Source organism: Cheilinus undulatus, linkage group 20, assembly GCF_018320785.1.
Source record: "Cheilinus undulatus linkage group 20, ASM1832078v1, whole genome shotgun sequence".
NCBI classification, from domain to species: Eukaryota; Metazoa; Chordata; class Actinopteri; order Labriformes; family Labridae; genus Cheilinus; species Cheilinus undulatus.
The window spans coordinates 38,207,975-38,232,689 of record NC_054884.1 but is presented as its reverse complement, the minus strand read 5'-3'; the positions used below and the strand labels follow the sequence as shown (position 1 = coordinate 38,232,689).

The 24,715-nt window shown below is 39.3% G+C and overlaps 1 protein-coding gene across 7 annotated transcripts in view; it reads left to right on the top strand.

Annotated features, from left to right (window-relative positions):
* baiap2b (BAR/IMD domain containing adaptor protein 2b) overlaps window positions 1-24,715 on the top strand; it is a 161,380-nt gene that overhangs the window by 14,513 nt on the left and 122,152 nt on the right. For 2 of the 7 annotated variants that reach the window (XM_041815905.1, XM_041815910.1), the window contains exon 1: window positions 1,435-1,679. The exons of the other annotated variants lie outside the window; for them this stretch is intronic. In XM_041815905.1, coding sequence (XP_041671839.1) covers window positions 1,602-1,679 — 78 coding nt within the window. In that variant the 5' untranslated portion in view covers window positions 1,435-1,601. Of the gene's footprint in view, window positions 1-1,434; window positions 1,680-24,715 lie in introns of those variants that run through there. 7 annotated transcript variants of the gene reach the window in all.

Below are 24,715 nucleotides of genomic sequence, written 5' to 3'. Positions count from 1 at the left end.
TTGTGTTCATGTCTTATTTGCAATTTTGCGTCTAAAAATTATGACTGAAATTCAGGATGTTGACTTTTTATTTTATACTTTGTCCCTTTCAACTCATAACTTTGATAATTTGTATCACATGATGACCTTTTAGATAGAAATTTTTAAATTTGGATTCTTATTTTTAACCTTTTATCTCTTAACTAGAGCTTTTTTATTCCACATTTTGACTTTGTAAACATATTGTTTTGGCTTTTGTCTCTTAGTTTTGCCCTTCAAACTCATGATTTTTACTTTTTATCTAATTTATTTACCTCTTAAAGTCATGATGTTAAATTTTTTGACCTTTTAAACTTATGATTTTGTCTTATATCTCTTATTTTCACCTTTTGAACTCAGGATTTCAAATTTTATCTCATATTTTGACTTTGAACATATTACTTTGATTTTTATCTCTTATTTATTGTTTTAAAAATCCTTGTTAAGTCATGAAAATCTGAAACAGAGTAAAAATACTATTTTCAAAAGTCGAGAAAGTGGGAAAAGTGGTTAATTTTATGTGTTGATGTAATATTAGCAATTTTGCATATCAAAATGACTGAATGACTTCAACTTAGGATTTTGACTTTTTATTTTATACTTTGTCCCTTTCAACTCATAATTTTGATAATTTGTATCAAATTATGACCTTTTAGATATATTTTTTTAAATTTAGAGTCTTATTTTTTATCTTTTATCTCTTAACTTCAGCTTTTTATCCCATATTTTGACCTTTTTGACTTACAATTGAAACCTTTCACTCATATTTTGACCTTTTAAATTCCTGATTTAGACTTTCTCATATATTTTCCTTTCTTTAAACATTATTTTGCTGTTTAAGTTTTTGAGTTTGGACCCCTTGAACTAATAACGTTGACTTTTTATCTCAGATTTTGAGCCTTTAAAACTATAATTTTGACTTTTTATTTCAAAGGGATCTATTATATAATCAATGCAAAGTTTTACGTTTTTTTTAATTTCTGGTGAGAATGAGGTTGACAGTTTTTGTCCATTTTTAACCCTCTCGGGCTCTCAGGTTGGACTTAAATCAAGAATGTGGCCCTGCTGTGGTTGAGTGTGAGACCCCTGTAAGGGTGAGCAGCCATGGGCTGAACGTTTGTTAGCATTAGCAGCTACGACGCTAATAAAAGGGAGATGACTGATTTTGGTAGTTACAGCAGTTAAACAGGACATTTACATCTAAACAAACCTCTCCATATTTCACTTTAAACCCACTGAAGAGTTTTATATGAGCTGCTTTGTTCGCTGTAGAAATATTTCTGTTACATAAGGTCATCAGCATCCTGAAGTACAACCCAGGTGCAGAGTCGCCTCGTTTCCCAGCGTCCTTGAACGCAGCAGCCCCCCCTCCTGTAGTGAGTCCGCCTCTGCGCTCCACCGAGAGGCACCGACTGACTGAGTGAGAGGCTGCGTGGGGAGAGAGCTGCTGTGGGCAGAGGAGGAGGACTTTCCTATAAAAGCAGGGCTCCCACGGTCAGACGAGCTCGTCTCTCTCAGAGTCGCCGTTTCTCCCGCCGAACACCGGAGGAGCGTTTTCAGCCCATCTGAAGGAAATCCAGTTTATGGTTCTTATGACTGAAGCACCAACGAGGATGTCCCGGACCGACGAGGTGCACCGTATAACGGAGAATGTCTACAAGGTAAGAGACCCGGGGGCTGCTCGGGTGGTACTTTGTTCACCTGGACACCTGCTGCTGGACCGGGGGGAGGAGGAGGACGGTGATTGGAGGAACTTTGACTCAGCTGACCTTAGTTTGGGCTCGTGACTTCAGGGACACTGGTGGCTTCTCTGCTGGAGAAACGGAGTGATTTTAGAGTCATTTAGGAGGAACTTTTACACAGGAGGCTGGAGATAGTGAGGATTTATAAAACAGCTAAAGAAATGAATCATACACTCACCCTGTTAGGTAAAGAAACACGAGGACAGGAAGAAAAATCAGCGTGAAAGCTCATTTAAGTCACTGACTAGAGTGTTTAATAAATAAATAAGGATTTATTTTTGCATACATGATCAGGCAGTAACCTCCTTGCGTACTTGATTTGGATTTTCTTCATATTTTTGGCCACATTCATCAATATTTGGCATTTTTATTCAAACTCCAACACATTTTAGCTCTTTCTAATGTGGTTACAATAAATATTCTATCTTTGCATTTAAACCTCACAGCTGCAGAGCTTCAAATCTGGTCAGTAACTCCACATTTCACTTCAGTGGCATCATTTCTGACTAAATGAAGCTCAGACTTTACAGTGAAGGCTGGTTGTCTTCATCTTCAAGGAGCTATTTTGATTTAAAATGTTAAGATATGTTTTAAACTAGGGCTGAATGATTTGCACTATATTATAAAGTACAATATTAGATCAGTTAAACTAGGGCTAGATATAGAATAAAAATTACTGCAATTCTGGCTCTTGAAGCAAATCTGATATGAATTGCTTTACTGAAGGGGATGATCATTTCTCATATTATTCACATTTTGATGAAGAAAAATAAAAGCATGAGTACAAAAAGTAAGATTTCCGTAAAAAAATGTAAAGGATAGTTGAAATTTTGAAGGCTTTTTTGCCCATTTTGCCACTTTTTTGCCACTTAATCCCATTTTTGCCCTTTTTCACCTTTTTTCTCCTGACTTTCTCCCATTTAAGCTACCTTTTGTCATTAAATACCACTTTTTCCTAGTTTTTGCCCATATTAGCCACTCCTTTTTGCCACTCTTATCCCATTTTTGCCCTTTTCCACCATTCTTTCCCCACTTTTCACCCATTTCATCTATCTTATGCCATTAAATACCACTTCTTTCCATTTTTTTGGTCCATTTTTGCCACTGATGACTGCATTTTGCCCATTTTAGTCACTTTTTACTCATTTAATTGCCACGTTTTGCCACTTTCAGACCATTCTGTGCTAACTGTAACTTATTTTTTTTGATTTTTTTTCTACTTTGTGACCCTTTTCTTCCCCATTTTTGCCCATTTTCACCCATTTTTGTTGCTTTTCTGAGCATTTTGCCATGTTTAACGTATTGTTATTGCTACTTCAAGCTGTTTTTGCCACTTTTCACCACTTAGATTGTGGCTCTTGCAAAGGTATTTTTCAACATTTTGGCTCTTTGGTTGAGCAGGGTTGATTAACACCGGTATAAAGCATGAAAAAGAAAAAAAAGATTGTATCAAACTGATATTTTGACACTTCTCTGGTTAATGAAATATTGCACTGTCTGCGATTTGAGAATTGCAGCATGCCGTATTGCGATTTAATCTAATTTGCGGTTAATTGCCCAGCCCTACTTTAAACCGCCTCAGATGGTGTCTTAAAAAGTGCTGACATACCAAAGTGGACCCAGCTTTAATGGATTATTGGCTATAAGAGAAGAACTCATTGTTTTTTGCACCTCCAGTGCGACTTTGTCATATAAATCATCACTCTGTGACTAAACCAGAGTCTGTCATGTCGCCTCAGGGTAGCTCTGTTCAAGTTTCTACTCATGTCTGATTACAGCCGTCATCATGAGAAGGAAACCCTGCTGAAACCCTGCTGAAAGCAGACTTTGAATGATTGTGAGAGAGCTGGGTTCTGATTTTTGAGGACTGATGATGAACGATGTGGTCCACATTGTTGGTCACTGTTGTGTTATCTCTGCAGAAAAGGAGGTGGACCTGGACTCAAGTTAGAGCAAATTTGGACCCCCCCCCGCTCTTGTTGAAACCCGAGAGCCAAAAGGTGACAAGCACTCAGGTCCTGCTTTGTTATTTGTCCAACAAAGCTCTTCTTTAGGGAAGCAGTGGTGGAGCGCTGCTAGACTCCAGTTTCAGCAGCCCTGCAGGTGAGGGTGAGGCGGCTTTCAGGAGCAACAGAAGGGTTTTCCTTTCTGCATGGAGACCTTTCACTCTTCTCCTCAGGATGGAGATGGAAACCTGGTTCCCTAATGACCCGGATCGACATTTTTCAAAGCCTGAAAGTCGATAATGTTGGAGCCTGTTGAAGCTGCTTTTGAGTCTTGTGAGTCCACAATGTTAAATCTCCAGTGGAGTCATTTAAACCACTGCTTCAGAGCTCCTCCATGAGGAATTGTAGCCTAGATTTCTAATGTTTTCACCAGTTGGATTTATCTAAAGTGAAAAATGGAACAGTTTGGACCTTAAACAGTACAGAATGTGACAAACCAGAGAGTCAGGATGAGTCAGCCATGCTTCAGTGATTCAGAAATTCAGTGATTTTTTTTGGTGCAGTTTTGTTTCTAGGAACACATTCAAGACCTGCTGACAGTCCACCTTTTGGTCCTGTTCCACCACTTGAGAATACCTGATTTAAATGAACTCCCTGCTTGTATTTAACTGGTTTTATTTTGGACTTACTGTGTTTAAATGCCTTGCCAGGCAGTGAAGCACTTTATTGTGAATCAACCTGCTGCTGCTGAGGGTCGCTCTAAACCTCTAAGCAGCGGTGGTCCAAGCTTCCTTCTTGTCCTGAGTTAATACAGTGACGGTTAGATGGAGGAGGATTTCATGCATTCATGATGTGTTCAAGTACACTTAAAGACTTGGACATTTAGGTTTTTCAGAGTTGTTTCATGGTAAAGTTTGTTTTTGTTGGGATGTGTGGAGAAGTGCAGAACTCAAGATTAATAAGGACTGAGATGTGTGTTTGCATTCTTCTTAGAGGACTCAGTTTTGGCTGTCCTTCAACACAGCGATCATTTCTGCTCTCAGGATTTCTCCCATGATTGTCCAGAATCTCTGAAGAAGTTTGAGAAATTTGTCGAAATGTTTGGAGAATTTCATATGAAATTTTCAGGAGTTATCATTGGGATTTTAGGGAATGTTCCTGGATAATCTAGGGAATTTTTCATGGAAATTTTGAGGATATGACTGTCTATAATGGAGAGTTGCATTGAAAGTTTTGGGAGAAAATTGCTTTGAGTTTTGTTGCACTTTAATGAAGACTCGCAAAATTTTGGAAGTATTTAAGATTTTCATCAAAATTTGGGAAATGTATTTGTAATTTTTGGGAATTGGATTTGAGGTTTTTGGGGGAATTTACTTTAAAATAGTTGGACATTTTCATGGAAACTTGGGAAAATTGTTTGTATTTCCAACATTTGATTGGAAATTTGGAAGAGGGTGCCCAATGAAACTGGATGTTTGGAATTTGTTTTTACATTTTTAAGTTTATTCATGGAAGTTTTTGGGATATGATTGGATGTTATTGAGAGTTTCTTTTGAATGTTTGAGGGAAATTTGCTTGGAATTTTTCTGCATTTTCATGGGAGTATGGAAGGTGTGTTTTGATATTTGGGGGAATTTGTTTATAAATATTCTGTTGTTTTCATGGAAATGTAGCAAATGTTTTGGGAATTTCATTCGAATGTTTGGGTGGAATTTGCTTAGAAATTTTTGGCAGATTATTTGTAAACATTTAAAAACATGATCAGGGATTTTGGGAGGGGGAGACATAGAAATTTTTGGGAATTTGTTTGGATATTTTAGGATTTTGCTTTGAAACTTTAATGTATTTTCATGGAAATTTTAGGGATATGATTGGAGATTCTGGAGAGTTTCTCAGAAGTTTTTGAGAAATCTGCTTTGATTTTTTTTCTTTTGCATTTTCCTAGGAATTTTCCTTGGAATATGGAAATTTAGATAAAGTTTTTTTAATTTTTGGGAATTTGATTTGAGTTCATTTGGAGTAATTTGCTTTGATTTTTATGTGAAACTTGGGAAGATTATTAGAGTGTATTTGGGAATTTTAGGAGGGGGTGGCCTTTGAAATTTTCAAGATTATTTGAGGAAATTTTAGGGAATATGTCAGGAGGGATTTTCCACCATTTTCATGGAATTTCTCTGAATGTATATTTAACTTATTGGGCATTTGAATAGAAATTTTAGGGAATGTGCTTAAACATTTTCAGAACTTGCATGGACTTATTTCAGATTTTTTTATTGGAACATTGAGGCTTCATGATTAAGTTTCATAGAAACATTTGGATAATGTTTTTAGAGATTTAGGCCGCTTTCTATGGAATAGTTAAAAAAATATGTTTGAGAATTATCAGTAAGAGGTTTTAGGGAATCTGTGTGGATTTTTGGAAAGGAGAATTTCCATGAAATTCACACCTCTTAGTGGAAATTTTGTTTGTGCACGACGTTAACAAGTCCTCATTGTCTAACATCAAAATAACACAAAAATGACTCCACCATCCCTCTTCCATCACTGACTCCAGCTCTTTTAGTGCCATGTTTTCTAGGGATGCATGATATTATCGGCCAGATATCGCTATCGGCAGATATTAAGACTTTTGACGATATTTACATCAGATATTTTGGCCATGCATATCAGCATATATGAGCTGTAAATTTGGTCATATATACTAAAAATTAGAGGAGTTTTATGCTGAACCAACAGACCCATTTAAGTTAAGATGTTTTTCTTTATTCATTCTCATCCTTTAAATGTTGAAGTGTATTTTTTCATCCTCAAACCTAAAATTATGTTCAAAGGACTGAATTTGTAGTTATGTAAAACATATTTAAATATCAGTGTCGATATCTGTATGGGCGAAAGTGAATCTATAATTATTGGCATCCCTAATATTTTCTGCAGAATCAGAGCTGTTGGACATCATTCCTGATAAAAACTACTTCCTGTTCAAAGACAGGACTGAGGTTTCAGACTTCTCAGGTCCTGCTGATCCCAAATAAATGACAAACTAAAAATGTATTCCAAAGGAAAGCCCTGCTCTCAGGAGTTTAAGGTTGTCAATACTGATAAAAACCAACAGTCCCCATCCCTACTACAGACCTCGGCATGCTGTGAGCCAGAGCTGTGTTTCAGGAGGTCAGGTCAGCAGGAGGTCATGGTTCCTGCAGGAGTAGGAGGATGGTGTAAGCTGGCATGAGAATCCAGACCAGAGGAAATGATGGAGTCCTTTCAGACTGTGACTGCTGACTCTATGTTACATGACTGCACCCACAGAAACACGCCGCCTTTCCCTGAAAAGGCTGTAACAGGGATCAATGGTGCTGAAGGAGCCGCTGCCTGTGGTTGTGACCTGTGGGAGGTTTTTCTTTTGGATCGTTAATGGCAGGAGCCTGAGTGAGACCACGGAGGAGAGAGTGAGGAGGAGGAGGTGGAGGAAGATGACGAGGCTGTGAGAAGAGACTGAATCTACATTATTGTGAATGGAAGCTGCTGCTGTGTTGTGTAACGGGGCAGAGCTGCATTTTCAGGGAGATTTTGTTGTGGTTTTCAGCACTGTCTGAGTTTTAGGAGATAAAATATTTAACTGGGACAATAAAAGACAGGAAAACAGCTAAAGGTCACAAATTTTAGCTCTGGTTAGACTTTTATCACAGTCTCTGTGGCTTTAATGAAACATCTGGGGAAGATAAAATACGGCTCAAGAACCAGCCTGCCTTATAATGCTGGCTTTTTTGGTGTATGTCTCTTTAAATTCAAATGAGCTTATTCTCATTCTAATATGATGATTTCTGCTCCTGAATCTGTGCTGGCTTGTACACCAGATCCATAAATAAGGGCCACTGAGGATAGATTCTGAGCGTGCAATCAGATTTGGTGTTTTTAGCTATAGGTTGAATGTGATTGGCTGATGTCATACTTTGCAGTTTGGTGGACTCAAAGTGTATTTTTCTTCATGTATCCCCCTTTAAAGATGGCAGTTAACTGCATGTGTAACTGAAGGAAAAGAGAGACTGTGAGTCTGAGCAGAGCTCCTCCTGCCAAAGGGTCGAGTATGAAATGCCACCATGCAGAAATGCAGCAGTGGGGTTTCTTCCTGTCATCAGCACGCTGCATCATTATGGAGTCAGCAGGAGCGAGGAGAAGCAGAGCGCAGCTGCCAGCTTGACCCTCTGCCGGCTGCTGATTGCAGGAGACTGATGCTGCCTGGCTGCTGGTGTGGCCTGGGTTGCTGCAGTGGTGGGGCTCCGGGGTGTTTCTCAGCTGACTGGAGCACGGAGCCGAGCTCTGAGTGCGTGTGGGGCTGAGTTTAAAAGAATCAAACAGGTCTTTATTAATTCATTAAAGGCACGGAGGATGAAGAGGCCCAGAGGTGCCAGCTGCCATTATGTAACGCTAGAATCTGTTTTTCCTCAGAGGTAGGAAGGTAGACATGGCAAATGTCATCGATCAGATCATGCAGCATCAACACGGGGATCAGGAGCATTAATTACAGAACATAATGTCACAGTGAAATGTCAAAGAGAAAGCACTCAGAGTGAATAAGGCGACTCCAAACCTTCATGATACTAAAACCTTCAGATGGTTCATCTGCATCTAAATGAACGGGGATCATTTTACATTCTTCCTTTGCTGGACAAACCAAAATCTTGTCAGGATATGTTCCTTTTTTTTTTTTTAACTGTAAAAGGAGTCATGTACATGGAAAGAGGGCAGTTTATGCATGGTGTTTCACCTCCAACAGGTGGATTTAAGTGAAGTAATTCAAGGTTGTAACTGACTGTTAAAGACAGCTGCTGTGATTGGTTCTACTCTAGACCAGTGGTTCTCAACCTTTTCAGCCCACAACCCCCAAAATAAAGATGCCAGAGACCGGGGACCCCCACTGTACCTGAAGGTGGCTGAGCACAGCCATGTACATTAAAGAATAGTCATGCGGAGACAAGGCCGTCCATTAGGGGGGATAAAAGGGTTAGGTTTCAGGGACCCAGCCAAACTGGAGGCCCATGGACGTCAATTTTGAAGTTAAGCTGTGAGATCCATTTTTTATATTTGACCTGAATAATACCCACTCTAATCAAAGAATAAATAAAAAATAAGGCGGAAATACGACAAACATGAGGACAAGACCGATGCTAAATCAGATAAACAGTTGAAAAAAAAATAGTATAGATCGCAGCATATCGTATCACAGTACTCACCATATTGCCAAATGTTTAAAATCGCAATAATATTGAATCATGACCCAAGTATCATAATAATATTGTACCGTGGGGGCACTAATGATTCCCACCCCTAGTTAAAAGTAGCAAAAAATAAGCCAAAATTGATTAAATAGGCAAAAGCGGGCGCAAAAAGTGGTAAAAAGAGTTTAAGAAGTGGCTGAAATGGCTTTAAAGTGGAAAAAATGGGTGGATATTAGGTAAAATGGGATGAAAAATTTATATAAACTGGCAGAAATGGCATAACTGTGGTTTAAATGGGCAAAAGGGGTGTAAAAAGTGGTTAATAGTGAAAATAATGAGTCAACAGATTCAACAATAGGCAGAAAACGGCAAGAATTGGTTTAGAAGTGACAAAAACAGGCAGAAAAATTGGTGAAAAGGGTTTAAAAATGACAAATGGGTTTTAAGTAGGGCTGAACGATTTGGGAAATAATCTTACTGAGATTTTTTCCCCAGTATTGCAATCGCGATTTGATATGCGATTATGTCTTAAATTCCTTATATTATGTTTTTATAACAATAAACACAAACAGTAAATAATTCTATATTATAACAACACAATATTACATTAAATTAGAGCTGAAAATCTTTGAAAAATATGTAATTGTTATGATTTTGAATTGTATTGCAAATTGGATATGAAATTGATGTATTTAATAGAGTTATAATTTTTCATATTTAATAAGAAAAACTTGCACAAAGAGGAGGATTTTTGTAGACTGTTCTAAAAACTTGCCTGTTGATGTTTGCATGATCTTCAATGTGTAACATCTCTGCTACGAAAAAGTTTTGAAGTGGTATTTTGACACGAATTTCAGGTTAAAGAAATATTGCATCTTCTGCGATTTGAAAGTTGCAGCAGGCCGTCGTATTGTGATTAAATCTAATTTTTGATTGATTGCCCAGCCCTAGTTTTCAGTGGCAAAAATGTGCAAAAATTGGTGTTAAAAAGTGATGAAAAAGGGTTAATGTTAAGTCAAGTTGGTGTAAAGTGGCAACAGTGTAATTCAAAAAACATTTGTAGTTTTTTCAGGCATCTGGTGACCCCCTCTGAGAGTCTCGCGACCCCCAAAGGGGTCCCGACCCCAAGGTTGAGAAGCACTGCTCTAGAGGAGTTGAATGATGTCTGGATGATCTTCTCGTTAATTTGAAAGGTTCATGATGACCCTCTCCTGCTTAAAAAATCAGTTTGTTTTCCAGTGGTTTCTGACTGTTTGTTTTCTTGTTTTATGAGCTGCCAGAACACAATAATTCAAAGTCAACAATTAGAGCAGTAACCTCAGCGAGATGCCTCCTGTAATGTCTGGATGACTCACTGACGGACGCCTGTGTGTGTGTGAACGTGTGGGCAGTGTCTCACGATCATGTTATGAGTAAGCTTCGCCTGTTTGTCAGCGCCCGGCCTTTCTCTGTGGCTGGGCGTGGACTGAAGGGTTAAACGTCAGACTCCGTGGGTACATGTGGACGTCTGAGACAGTGTGGGTAAACTGTGTTTCCTCAGGTTGTTGTTGTTGCTGAACAAGCACCATCTGTATGTTTGTTCAGGAGTATATTCAGCCAGGCGTCGTAATCCTAACAGTGCCGCGGGCTGCGTTTGTTGAATGAAGCTCGAGTGTCAGGGCGAGGCTGGTTTGTGTTTGATGTGATGGAAGGAGTGGATTATGGGGGATCAGCTGCTCGATTGATTGATTTTTCAGGCTGCCTTTGTGCTGTTTATGTGTGACTCAATTTAAAGAAAAGGGGGATTGAAAAAAAGCCCAAACTAATAAAATAAAAATATATGCTAATATAGAATCTGTGCAGACGTGGAGGGTTTAGTTTAGGTCAATTTAGCCAGGACAGCGCCCCCTATAACCCCCCAAAGGCCCCCAAAATAAAACACTTCATCCTTGTAGTCATTTACTAAGCATTATGTCTCACATTTACTGATTTTAGCTTCTAGAATGAGCCTTTTCTCCATTTTGTATTTGCTATCTTGAGTTGGATTTGTAAAACTTGTGAAGAGGCTGGACGATATACGTGCAGTTTCATGTTTGCATCATAAGCATTCTTGTAAATATACATGAAGCCACTAGAGGGCGCACCAAACACTCAGGCTGTATACGACTAGCTGATGTGTAGGATGTAAACTACAAACATGGTAACAGTGAATATGATGATAGTGCTGCAGGATTTGGAGATAATGTGCGATTGCTCCAAGGACAAATGGGAAACACTGATCTAGAGCAGTGATACTCAGCATGTGGCTCTTTTGTGGTGATTTGTCTCTTTTATGGCTTAATTTGAAACATTAATCCCCCAGAAAACCTTAAGAGGGAAACTGACCTCAGAAATGATCCATCGAAAGTCACATTGATCAGTTTTGTTTCCCACACTTGACTTTAATTGTCAACCTTAATTTTTTGTCTGTATTTTTCCATTGCCATTATGTGTAGTTTTTTTTTTTTTTTTTGCCATTTTTACTGCTTTAAGGCTACATTTGTCTTTCATCTTTTGTCACTTTTTGCCACTATTATCCAGTTTTTTCACCATTTCTCCCAGTGTTTAACTCTTTTATCCTGTTTTTTGATATTTTGCTACATTTCACCCATTGAAGCTGCCTTTTGCCATTAAATACACCCCCCCCCCCCCAATTTTTGCCACTCTTTGCTGCCTTTTGCCCTTTTTATTCAATTTTCACTCATTTTTTGGTCACGTTTTTGCCATTTTTCACAATTTTTGCCACCTGTTACCCATTTTGAGTCATTATTCGCCCACATTTTGCCGCCTTATGCCTTTTTTGCCGCATTTTCTCCACATTTTTGTCACTTTTCACCCAGTTTTTGGCATTTTATGCCTACTTTTCCCTTTTCACCCTTGTTTTGCTGCTTTCTGACCATTTTGCCCCCTTTAACTTATTTTTATTGCCACTCTAACCCATTCTTACCACTTTTCACCACTTAGATTGTGGCTCTTGCAAAGGTATTGTTCAACAGTTTGGCTCTATGGTTGTCCAGGGTTGAGTAACTATTGGCTCCCAACCTGGGGTCTGGGACACCAAAATTAGATTCACTTGTACTAAAATCATAATAAAAAACTTAGGAATAGTTCATGCAAAGGTGTCTTGAAAAGAAAACATTTGTGTGAGGCTTTTTTTATAAAGTTTGAACAATGAAAGCGTCTAAATTTGATGTTAATTTTTGACATCCATGTAACACCTTTTGTTTGTGTGAGTCCTGGGAGTCCTCAGCTCCTCTAGGACAGTGGTTCTCAACGTTGGGATTGGGTCCCCATTTGTGGTCATGAGACACTGAGAGGAGGTCACCCGATGCCTTAAAAAAACTAAGAACATTTTTTAAGTACACTTTTTCCACTTTACACAAATTTTGCCTAATCTTAACCAATTTTCATCTCTTTTCCCACAAATTTTTCCAATTTTAACATATTTTTGCAACTTAAAACAGATTTTCGTCCATTTTAAACCCTTTCAGCCACTTTTTTTCTGCCTGTTTTTGCCACTAGTAAACCAAATCTTGCCACTCTCTGCCTATTGTTGGCTCTGTAGAGACATTAGTGCCACTATTAACCCCTTTTACCACTTTTCTAGCCACATTTCACAATTTGATACGCCCATTTTTGCCGGTTTCTGACTACTTCTTCCTCCACTAACCCTTTTTTACCTGTTTATATACATTTTTTATTGCATTTCACTAAACTTCCACCTATTTTTCCTACTTTCATGAAATTTCAGCCACTTTCGGATCCCCTTTAACCACTTAATATGCTGATTTTTGCCACTTTTACCCATTTTTTGCCATTTTTGGTTATTTTTTGCCACACTTATCTAAGTTTTGGCGTTTCTAACCCATTTCTGCATCTTATAAAATTGAATTTCACCACCAATCCCACCATTTTTTGTTACTATTAACCCATTTGAGTTATTTTTAACATATTTTAATTCTGTTTTAACAAAAGGATTTACATTTTAAGAGGGCTACTTAAGAGGCTTTTCTGTCCCAGCTATCTTGACAGGCGTGTTTGTGGGCTTAAAGTGCATCTGACTCTGTGAACAGCTGTTATATTTGTATCCCTCTGGCCTCTAATGTTGAAGCCATAACTGCTCTAAAGACTGCTGTGCAAAGGAATGGGAGGCTTTTTCTTAGTTTCCTTATATTCCACCCTCTCAGTAGAAATATGGCTTTTTTATGCAGATACGGAACATTTTGGATTCCTACAGTTTTATGTTTTTTGTTTATCTCTACCTCAACACATAAACAGTGAGCTAAAACTTCTGCAGATTCAGAGATGTTTCTCAAAAAGATCAACAACTTCATGTTTTATGCATGTATAAGTGCATGACTGCATCGCTGTACCCTTATCTGCACCGTTCACCTCTTACATAACACAATCATCCACCCCACGACACTGACAATCAGCGTCACAATGACGCTGCTGCCCTAAGATCAGTAGCAAGGCATGAAGCTGGAACATAAGCCTGGAGCTCGAGGAAGAGCAGTATTCCACCGGGACGGGAGCACAAAGCGAGCGATGTCGCTCTGAACGGAGACAAAAGAGGTGAAAGTAGTGTGACTAATCAGAGAGGAGGAATCGCTGGTTTGAAACAATCACGCTGGAGAAAGCCTGCCTGACTAAAGCATTAGGATTTGTCATGCTTCCCACCACATGAGTGCAGAGGCTGATGCTCACTTTCACCTCAAATGACCTCGAAGATGAGCAAAGACAAAAAGAGTCGGAGATGTGCCTCGTCAGGGCCGAGGCTGCGCACAGGACTGATGAAGCATCTTCTCATGGGGTGAAAGAGTGAAGACAGGGCGTTCTTCCAGAAAAACTCCATTCTTAGCTCATCTTTTGCTGCTATCCAAGCAGACTTCCTGTTTTCACCTGCAGCAGTGTGTCTCTAACAGCAGCTGCACAGCTAACAAGACAGCACACTAGATTTTATACTCTAATGAAACACAGGCTCGGGTCAGGATACCAGTTATACTAACCATAGGATACAAGTGCTTCTAATGTATGTGGAATCAGCTGTAAAGCTGCTGTTGTTCAGTGTAATTCTGTCTTATCCTGGAGGGTTGAGAACTGAAAAAGCTCAAGAGGACGGAAGGAAAAACCCTGAACAGATTGTACTTGGGACTGTGGGGATAAAGTGTTCAGTAGCATTACTCACAAACCTCCCCGTACACACATTTGGACTAAAATCCCTCTCCTGAGAACAAACAGTTTTGGCTCCACAGGAGCCTCGGACGTGAAAACATGGCAATATTTACAATGGGATTTTATGACTCCAATCACTCCAGGATGTTCCCTGATGACAATAAAACAAACACTTAAACAGTATTGCTGCCATTTAACTGAGAGATTTATATCATGAACATCTGACAGACGTAAAGTGTTTGTTGCTGTGTCTCTGTTTTGTGCTGTTTCCTTGTGATGGACTATGATTGTTCGCTGCCATTGAATGCACAATCTGTTGCACAATCTGCCCATGCAGCTCCAGCCCCTCCCCATACCCTGACACTCCTGAGAGGCTTTAGGCTCCATTAAGCATTTCCAAGTCCAGCAGGGGGCGCTGCAGCAGGAAACTGCTCCGTAAGGAGGTGTACAGAACACTGAACTATTGTTTTTGTTTCATGGATGAACTTCACATATTAAGGGAGCAAAATAGCCTCAACACTGCAAGCTACAACCCTATGTCCAAAAAAGTTGGGGCGCTGTATAATATGTAAAAAAATACAGAATGCAATAAATGTCAAATGTCATAAACCCATATTTTATTCACAATAGAGCATATCAGATGTTGAAACTGAGACATTTTTCCATTTCCTGAAAAAATATTAGCCCATTTTGAATTTGATTGCAGCAACTCATTTGAAAAAAAGTTGTGACAGGACAACAAAAGGCTGGAAAAGTAAGTGGTAATAATGAGAAACAGCTGGAGGAGAATGTGCAGCTAATTGGCAGTAACATGACTGGGTGTAAAAGGAGCATTTTAGAGAGGCAGAGTCTCTCAGAAGTAAAGATGGGCAGAGGTTTATCAGTCTGTGAAAAACTGATTCTGAAAATGTTGGGACAGTTTTAGAGAAATGTGTCTTAACCCTTTAACTACTGAGCCGGCGCCAGCGCTGTGTTTTATATGTCCGGAGTATTATTACCGTAACTCTGTCAAAGTTTGTCCAATCAGAAAAATTCAAATGGTGTTGGAAAGCTGAGAATTGTGGGCATGCATATATATATATGCATGCACATATGCATGACAGAGAAAAATCAGCACACCTGTCTATAATCTGGAGCTACAAATGTCTTGGTGTATCCCTAAAGTTGGTTTATTTCCCAGCCCTCATTCTTCTTCCTTGTGCCTTTTCCCTCCTATTTCAATCTAATTAGCGAGTGTTTAAACAGTGGATGCACACTCTGATCTCCTCGTTCTACTTCTTTTTATTCTCCATGATTCTCTGCCTCTCTTTGGAGAACCGTCCCAGTAACTTTCCTTTCATCCTCTGCCAACCTCCTGCTCCCTGACAGCCTCCTCCTCTCCTCCCTGATCTCCCTCCAGCTCCAGTTAGATAACTTACAGATGTGCTAAAGGCCGCTGACGTCGTGCAAACACACAGCAGATGCCAACAGTTATGTTGTGTGACAGCTCTGAAAAGCTGTGTAGTAACAGAGCCGTTGGTAAAAATCTGGATAAACCGGGATAGCGCCGCACAGCCCTGCAGCTGCGCAGAGACCATGCTTTCTGAATCTTAATTTTTAGGCTCTGCTGTGCTTCCAAACAAATATTCAGTTCATACATAAGGAGTTAGGAGGTGCAACGAGGACTTTGGAGGAAGTCTGGAGTATAAACACATGAATCGGGTGCATTTTATAGATCTTTAAACCCTTCAGAGTGTAAATCCAGCTGATAGGTGGACTCTCAATAAAAACAAAAAATACAGATCTGCATCGCTGACGTCTTATTTTGAATCAGAGACTCTGTCATTAAAACTGCACTCCAGTAGGTCTATTTACTTAGCAGTGAACCATTTCTGTCCATGGATGAATTTCATTCCTGATTCAGGCTGACAGCTACAACCCCAATTCCAAAAAAGTTGGGACACTGTAAATAAAGCAGAACGCAATGATGCAAATCTCATAAACCCACACTTTATTCATAGTAGAACCCTGTCTACCATTGTGAAGCATCCCCTCTTCTTTTAACAACAGTCTGTAATCACCTAGGAAGTGAGGAAACCAGTTGCTGGAGATGAAGGAGAGGAATGTTGTCCCATTCTTGTCAGATGCAGGATTCTAGCTGCTTAACAGTCCTTAACAGTCTGCTTTGACTGAGTTTTCTTTCTGTGATGCTGCATTTTTTTCTCCTGGTGAAAGCCAGCTCAGCACCCGGACTCTTCTCCTGTGAGCACCGCCTGGATGGGAGCAGATGTTGCTCTAAAACCTCTCTCTACTTTTCAGCATTGATAGTTCCTTTCCAGATGTGTAAGCTGCCCACGCCATAGGCACTAATGCAACCCCATACCATCAGAGATGCAGGCTTTAGAAGTGATAACAAGCTGGATGCTCCTTCTCCTCTTTAGTGCACAGGACACTATGTCCGTGGATTCAAGAAAGAATTTAAAATTTTGATGTATTTGACCACAGAACAGCTTTTCATTTTGCTTCAGTCCATTTTAAATGAGCTTTGGCCCAGAAATCTGGATCCTGGTCACATATGGCATCTTCGAACTGTCACGTGTGAATGGCACGGCCAACTGTGTTGACAGACGATGATTCCTGAAAGCGTTCCTGAGTCCATGCAGTGATTTTAATGCCTGTTTTTGATGCAGTGGCCCCTGAGGGCCCAACGATGGTGAGCATCCAATATTGAGCTCCAGCCTTGTCCCCTGCTCTCAGAGATTTCTCCTTATTCCTTTTAATGATGTTATGGACTGCAGATGGTGGGATAGTCATAGTCTTTGTTATATTTCATTAACCCTTTACCTACTGAGTCTGAAAATGGTGATTTGGACATATTTTGTTATTACGGCTGTGAAATAGTCAGGAAATGCCCTAAGTCTGAGAGCTTTGGTCCCTTTTCCCAGGAGTACTTGAACTTGACTTTTCAACATCTGGTTAATGATTACTGCACATTATATGGAATTGTCAGCAGTTTAAAAGAAGAAAAACACAAACAGATTTGTTTGACATGGCTTTTATGAGAAGAAATTATGTTATTGCTCATGAAGTTTTGATTTGACATTTGAAATGTGAACCTATACATGTTTAGAACAATCAGCAGTCATTTTTTGAGTCTCTGGGTGTGCAAAACAAAGCGCAAAAGATAACTATATACATAGGCGACAATTAGTGCAAATAAAGGTGGAAACATGCATTCTCAATATTCTCAAGTAACATATTGTTATTGCACATGACAGACACGCACAGATGCCACTATCTAAGGATATTTTTTTAAAACAAAACACCACTCTCGCTCGCTCTCCTTTTACTCTCTTCCTCCACTCTCCTTTCTCACTCGTCTTCTGCCAAAGCTGCCGTTTTTGCGGGGCTGTTTGTCATTACCATAATATACAGTGCTTGACAAATGTATTAGACCACCTGTCATATTTGTCTCAGAGACCATCCAGCATCATGAAGTGCTTTAATGCGGACTCTTTCATTTTCAGTGAGCTCTCCACGTTTTACCATTTTGAACAGGAATGAGGAATTTCAAACTGAATTCACCCAAATTTGAGCCTGCTCACTGGGCTTCTCTGAGAAGTCAGAAATGAATCAAACATAACATTCAACCACTAAAACTCATTTTTCTTTTCAGGAATGCAAGTAAGTAACTATAATTTGACATATTAATCAAGAAATGATAACGTGCTTTACTATTTTTTTCAGTGTTTTTGTATATCAGTAAATTTGAAAATCCATGGATAACAATAATAATTATATTTTAGCATTAAAAATATCATTTGGGTTAAAGAGCTTCTACATATTGGTGTATTAACCATTGCAGAAACATAAAAAATGATTTTGGTAATTACCAATGCTGTTAATTTAGGGCAGCTGTGGCATAAATGTTACTTTGGTTAGGGTTAGAGTGGTCTAATAAATTTGTTAAGCACTGTATATACCACACAATATATATCGCCGGAAAGCACATATTCTCAGCTCTCTGTCAGTGTTGGAATTTTTTAGATTGAGCAAACTTTCAAGGAGTTACAGCGTTGAGAGTCCGTGTAGCAGTCTCGCGATACTTCTGGTGTTTTGCTATGAATGTCCACATCTGGTTGCGAGTACTGGAATGAACCATATATGTGCACATGCCCACAATTCTCAGCTTTTCCAACGCCGTTGCAATTTTTCTGATTGGACAAACTTTGACAGAGTTACGGTAATAATACTCCATACATATAAAACACAGCGCTGCCGCTGGCTCAGTAGGTAAAGGGTTAACTTTACAATGGACCATGATTTTACTGACCTTCTAGGTCTCCCAGTTTGGTTGGGCACCAGAAAGCTTTCCCATTTTTTCCCCCTTATGGACGGCCTTGTCGTCACATGACTGTTCTTGAATGTTCATGGCTGTTCAACCATCTCCAGGTACAGCGGGGGTCCCTGGTCTCTGGCACCTTTATTTTGGAGTTGTGGACTGAAAAGGTTGAGAACCACTGCTCTACAGAATGAGTGGACACAAATTTCCACAGAAACACTCCAGAATCTTGTGGACAGTCTTCCAAGAAGAGAGGAGGCTATAATACTTTGTAGTGTATGACTGAGGTTTAATATGAAGCCCAGTTTGATGGCATTGCTTATTCTGGAGTATTGCCCCAGTTCTGCTACCTTGCTCCCCTGGTTGGCCGGATATTTCTACGTCTTAGCATTCAGAAGTCGAAGGGTTTTAAGCTCCTTGACCAGGCTTTTCTGCTGTTGCCTGACAGCAGACATTTCTTCTGTAAGGAAGTCAGGCGACTCTTTCATTTCCTCAGCTGACGGTGTTTTCTTGGACAGCATGTCTTTCCAGTTGTGCTCGCTGTTTGTTGCAGTCGCTGCTATGAGAGTGAGCTGTTAGCAGGCTGGACTTTGTCAGCAATCTTTGACTAAAATTTAAAAATGCCCATTTTTGGGGGCCGAGGGTGCTATCAGACAGGCTTTAAGAAGGTCTGATTTTTGCCAGAATCATATTAAATGGTTAATTTTTGGTGCTTTCATTTCATTCTGCTGAAATATATAAAGGTATGACTTTTTCTGTTGTTGCCGAGCCCTTAAGAGAAAATAGAAATGCTTCTGCAGCGTGTAGGAGAAGAGACGTTTAATCAGGACTTTGAGGTTGTGAGGGGAAAAGGAGGGACGTGAAGGTGTGCTCAGAGGATTTGGAGCTTAAATGATGATTATATCAGCACTGGGCTTCATGCTTTCATTATAAACACACTGATGTGAGCATATGCTCCATGACGTGTTCACATGTAAATTTAATAGCAGGTTTCAGATTAGATGCGTCACTCCTCAGTGGTGGGGGAGACTCCCTCCTCGTCGCCCCCTCCCTCTCTCCTCGCCCACCATACCGTCAGCTCTCCTGTGGTATGAGCTGAACGTGAGGTGCATCGAAATGGGGTGCCCTGTCATGAACGGGGAAGTGGGGGGGGTTTCCAATACTTCCTTATATGGCAGCGGAAGCGCCCCCCCCCCCCCGTCTCCCCCCTAAAGCTGCATGCGTGGAACAGGGGGCGCTGACTCTGCCTCTGCTCGCCCGTTCTCAGATAAGAGCTCATCTGAAAGGGAAATTGGCTGAGTTCACACACATTCATACACTCACACACACAGCAGATAGACGGTGAATTTCCATCTCCTGAGGGCGTTGAAGCAGTGCGGCTTTAGCGTGGCGATTGTCACACTGACTGAGCAGAAGCAAATAATGTCCATTCCCTGGCAAACAGAATAATGAGCGACAGCAGCAGAACACTAATGGACATAATATATACATCAGCTTATCGCTCACACGTACGCTGCATAATGCAGAGAGGATCTTAATGGCTTTTTCTCATAGCTGCATATTTAAATGAACAAAGCTGCCATGCAGTCATACGCTCGGGTTAATGTGGTACTTTGGGCAAAGTCAAGTCCATTTACGGCTCTAACAAATATATGAATGCTGTGGAGCTGGAAAGCTGCAGTTTTATGAATAAGGACAGGAAAACCTCTAGTCTATATGTTGCAATGCAGCGATACCTGCATGTTAACCTTTAGGCGTATGAAACCAGGGGGTCATTCTACAATAAATGTAAACTTTCATACTATTCTAGTCTCTATTCTAGTCAAAATCAGCCTTGGTTCAGGGCCGTTGGTTGACGTTTTGGTACTTTTCAATAGCATAAATCATTTAAATGTCAAAAATACTGTTTCAAACATGTAGTAAAAAAGTTTGGTGTGCTTCCATATCTCTATCACTTTTCCCATTTGGGGTTTTTTGGGTTTAGGAACCAATCCCAACCATCATTGGGTGACATGTGGTGTACATTACAGGCTGGTTGCTAGTGAGTCACAGAGCTGACATTTGGAGATGAACGAGCAGTCGCACTCACATCTACGGGCAATTTAGAGCCAACATTTAATCTAACAAGCATGCCTTTGCATTGTCAAAGGAAGCTGAAGTAGCTGTGGTGATCTCAGGCATGCATGTAGAGAGCTATTTGAACCAGGAACTTTCTTACACTGACCACTGCACATCAAACAAGTCTTTGCAGGTTGTAGATAGGGATCCATGCAGTTAGCCTGCTAAATGGCTAAATTCGGATTGCAAAATAGCTGGTGCAAGATTTAAAAGTCCCAAAATCCCTGGTCAAACAGTCTTGTAAAACTGTGAAGAAGCCTCCTGCCACTAGCAGTCACTATAGCTTTCATTAATGGCCGCTGCGTCCCTCCCAAAGCTTCACATCAACTCTTGTCTGAGTAAACCATGAAAGGTTAATATCTCACAGGAACAGCGTGACATGGCAGCATTTTGAACTTTAAAAGGGAGATGAATTTAATGTTGGTTGTTTAGAGTCACTTAAGTGATGAGTAACCACTTAAGCCCGAGCAAAAAGGAATAAAGGCTGGTGGAGCTAGCTGCTAACTTTAGCCACACTCTACTCAGCATACCAGCATCATATTTACATTAACACAACGGCCATGTGATGAATTTGACTGTTTTCTGAGCATTTTAGACTAGTCAGTTAAAGACAATTTAAATATTTAGCTGGGTACAAAAATACCTGTGAAGGAATGTTACTAGTACCAGAAGATTAAGAAGCGTCCACAGTACGATTCTCTAGTGGGGTTTCCATCAAAGTGTGCTGCAAAATATAAACATATTTTCAAAACCTCAGCAATAGAACATTGAATGTATGTGTGTTTCCATCCACAACAGAGTTTTCTGCAAGATTTTTGTTAAAGTGCAAATTGAAATTGCAGCAGGAAATACATCAAAATTTGTCAAACAAAACTGTAAAGCAGGCTACTGTGTGTCACAACCATTCAAATACAATGGTAGCATTTTATGCTGAAATAATAATGAATAAATTAGAATTTAAATCGTATCTCATATATACACATACATCCTATGGCTGTCGAGATTAATGGCATTAATCGTGAATGACTATTATCCTGTTAGAGCACACATTCTTTTGATTGCAGTTAATTGCATGCTGCTGAAAAAGAAATAATAATGATTATTTTTCTTCTTGCAGCCAAATAATAACCCAGAAAATCATCAATACAAAGACAAATAAACATTTATACTTCAAATTATAACCTTCAAATATTTTTTAACTTCATCAGCCCACATTGTAATCTTTCATTATTTTACATTTTGATGTTTTTTTTAACAGAGTAACAGTTTGAATTCATCATTAAGCCTGCTTCATAACTAACATGTCTATATGTAACAAAGACCATGCAAATACCAAGATATTCCACTTTATTCATGGTACCTTTAAGGTTTGTATGTTTGGGAAGTTTAAGCAGGAAAAAAAATACTATTTCTTGAATTTAAACATGTTAATTTTCACTAGTCTTTTGCACCTTGCATGGGCTAGTTAACCCATTTTAAAACTATGTGCCACTCAGTCTGTCAATACAGGCTTTAAACACACGTTTTATGGGATGTACTGATCTATCTTAATCCCACTGAGTGCAGCAGTTCAAAGTCAAGTATTTAAAATGTTTAAATATTTTGTATTTAAAGCTCTTAAGAAGTTTTTAAGAAGATTAGAAAACTAATCACTGGTTTCCAGGCCTTCAGCCTCACGTACGGGTAGATTTCTTTAAAATCTCCTACAGTTTTAACAGCGCCTTACTGCAGTGTTTGCACAGTCGGGGTACAGCGAAGGGGGCCGGAGAAGCTTGGAGGAAAGAGCGGAAAAATTTGAACATCATTTGCAATAATAACATTTTGTTTATGTCTTTCTAAATCCTTATTCACACTTGCACAAGACTTGAAAATTCCCTGAATTTACCAGAGTGAGCTGCATGTATGAATGCAAACAGGATGTTTTCCACTCTGACTTTACTACCCAACTACTGACAGACATCAGAATCTTTGTCAAGGGAGCAACTGGACTTGAATGAGGTTGCAGTTGCTTCCTTGATGAAGATTTGGTTAAACATGACCTGGATGAATGAGAACAGTCATCGCATGACAGACATGCAAACTGCAGGAAAACTTCCTGGAATGACAAGTTTAAGTCTGGAATTTTTCAAGTAGTTTTCCCTGGAATTTTCCAGAAATTTTCAGGGTTGCATGAGTGAAAAAGCACTATTAGAAACATACTTATGTTGAGAGTCTGCATGCTTATTTTGAACCAGGCCATAGTAAACTTTATATAGTTGTCCATAAAAACAGGATTTAACCCAGATGATTTAACATGGAGATGTCTGTTTCCATGCTCTGCTGCAGGGCAGCCTGCAGGTGTGTAATGACTACCTGCTTTTACTGAAGTGAAAAAGTGAACTGAACTCTTGCACATGTAACTTCAGCTCTGTGGGAGATCAACATCCTTTAAACCTCTTCAGCTTCACATACGGTTAATGTTCTACTATTTTACTGCAACATTTCTGGCCTATAGAAAGTCTTCTTTCATCATTTAAAGCAGGGGTATCAAACTCAAGGCCCGGGGGCCAAATCTGGCCAGTGGTACAATTATACCCGGCCAGCAACATCATATCACATTTGAACTATAACTGGCCCACCGGTATGAGGCCTGCAGATTTTACTGCAGTATAAAATTGTAAACTAAACCTCAATGATTAAAAATCTCATTAAGTCATAGCGTCAAAAGTGAAAACAATTACATAAAATTAATTTGTGTTTTCATATCCAATTATTGATTTTGCATTTTACAATTACAACGTAAACTTAGGATTAAGAATTTTTTTTCATATTCTGTGCTTTTCAATCAATAATTTTAGCCTTTTATCTCATTCTGTGACCTTTTAAGACATGATTTTAATTTCTTTACCTCACATTTTGGCCTATTAAACTCACAATTATTAATTGATAATTAATATTTTGAACTTTTAAATTTGTGAGTCTTTATTTATCTCATATTTAGCCTTTACCACATATTTTGACCTTTAAAACTCACAACTTTTAATTTCAAATTGTCATGTTTCACCTTTGAAATTCACAGTTGTGAATTTTGTCTCATTTTTTGATCTTTTAGATTCATGATTTTGACTTTCACTCTCATATTTCTGCCTTATATATTACTTTTTCTATTCTATTTTTCTTTTAGTTTTGTGTTTTGACCTTTTGAACTAATAAGTTTGCCTTTTTACCTTAGATTTTGAGCCTTTAAACTTGTCATTTTGACTTTTTAAATCTGAAAATCCTTCATCACCAGAGCTAAGTTGTTCTTTACTTCCTATAATTCATCACTGGTGAAAATGAGGTTGACAGATTTGGTTAAATGTTGACCCTGGATTTTGACCTAAATCCAGATTCTTTCCCCTGCTGAGATTTCGTTTGACACCCTGGATTTAAAGACTGATGCATGTGACATAAAGCTGTCAGAGATTTCTATTCTTCTTTTGCTTTGTTTGAAGCTTTCAGTCACAGTTTGTGACAGTAAAACTATCAGGAGACGTTTGTGATAAAGAACAAAACAGCGAGACGTGTGGGATGTGACTTTAACAAAAGAAATGGCAGCTAATCTACTGCTGAGTGATTCCAGTACTCATGTATGATTATCTAATCATATAATTATGCTGTTACTTGGAAAATAACAGCATTTCAAAAGCAGGGATTCATGTAAAAGTATCAAAAACATGAAGCAGAAGCCCCTGGTTGATAAAAACAGGTGCATTTGAATGCAGGTAGTGTTTAAAAATAGCAGCACTGGACCACATAGCTGAGTGAAAACATCCTGTGGAGATGGTAAATTACCTCTGGAGTGTGTGATGAGTGTTTATACGCCAGCTGACACCTGTGATAAAAGAGTGTGGCGGCAGAAAACTTGATGACAGGGGTCACCTTGACTTGTGAGCGGTCGCCAAACACCACAGAGCGCCACACGGGCTCTGCCTGTTTCCACAGCGACCATCAAGAGTGAATGACCTTTCCTGTGTCTGTGTGGTTCGCCTTCATATCCCAGCGCTCTCTCTCTCTCTCTCTCTCTCTCTCTCTCTCTCTCTCTCTCACGCATCAGCAGCAGAAGGCCAGAGCGTGAACTGGACTTATCAGTGTCTAAATGTTGACTTTGTGGTGATAACTGTGGTATTTTTGAGGCGAGGG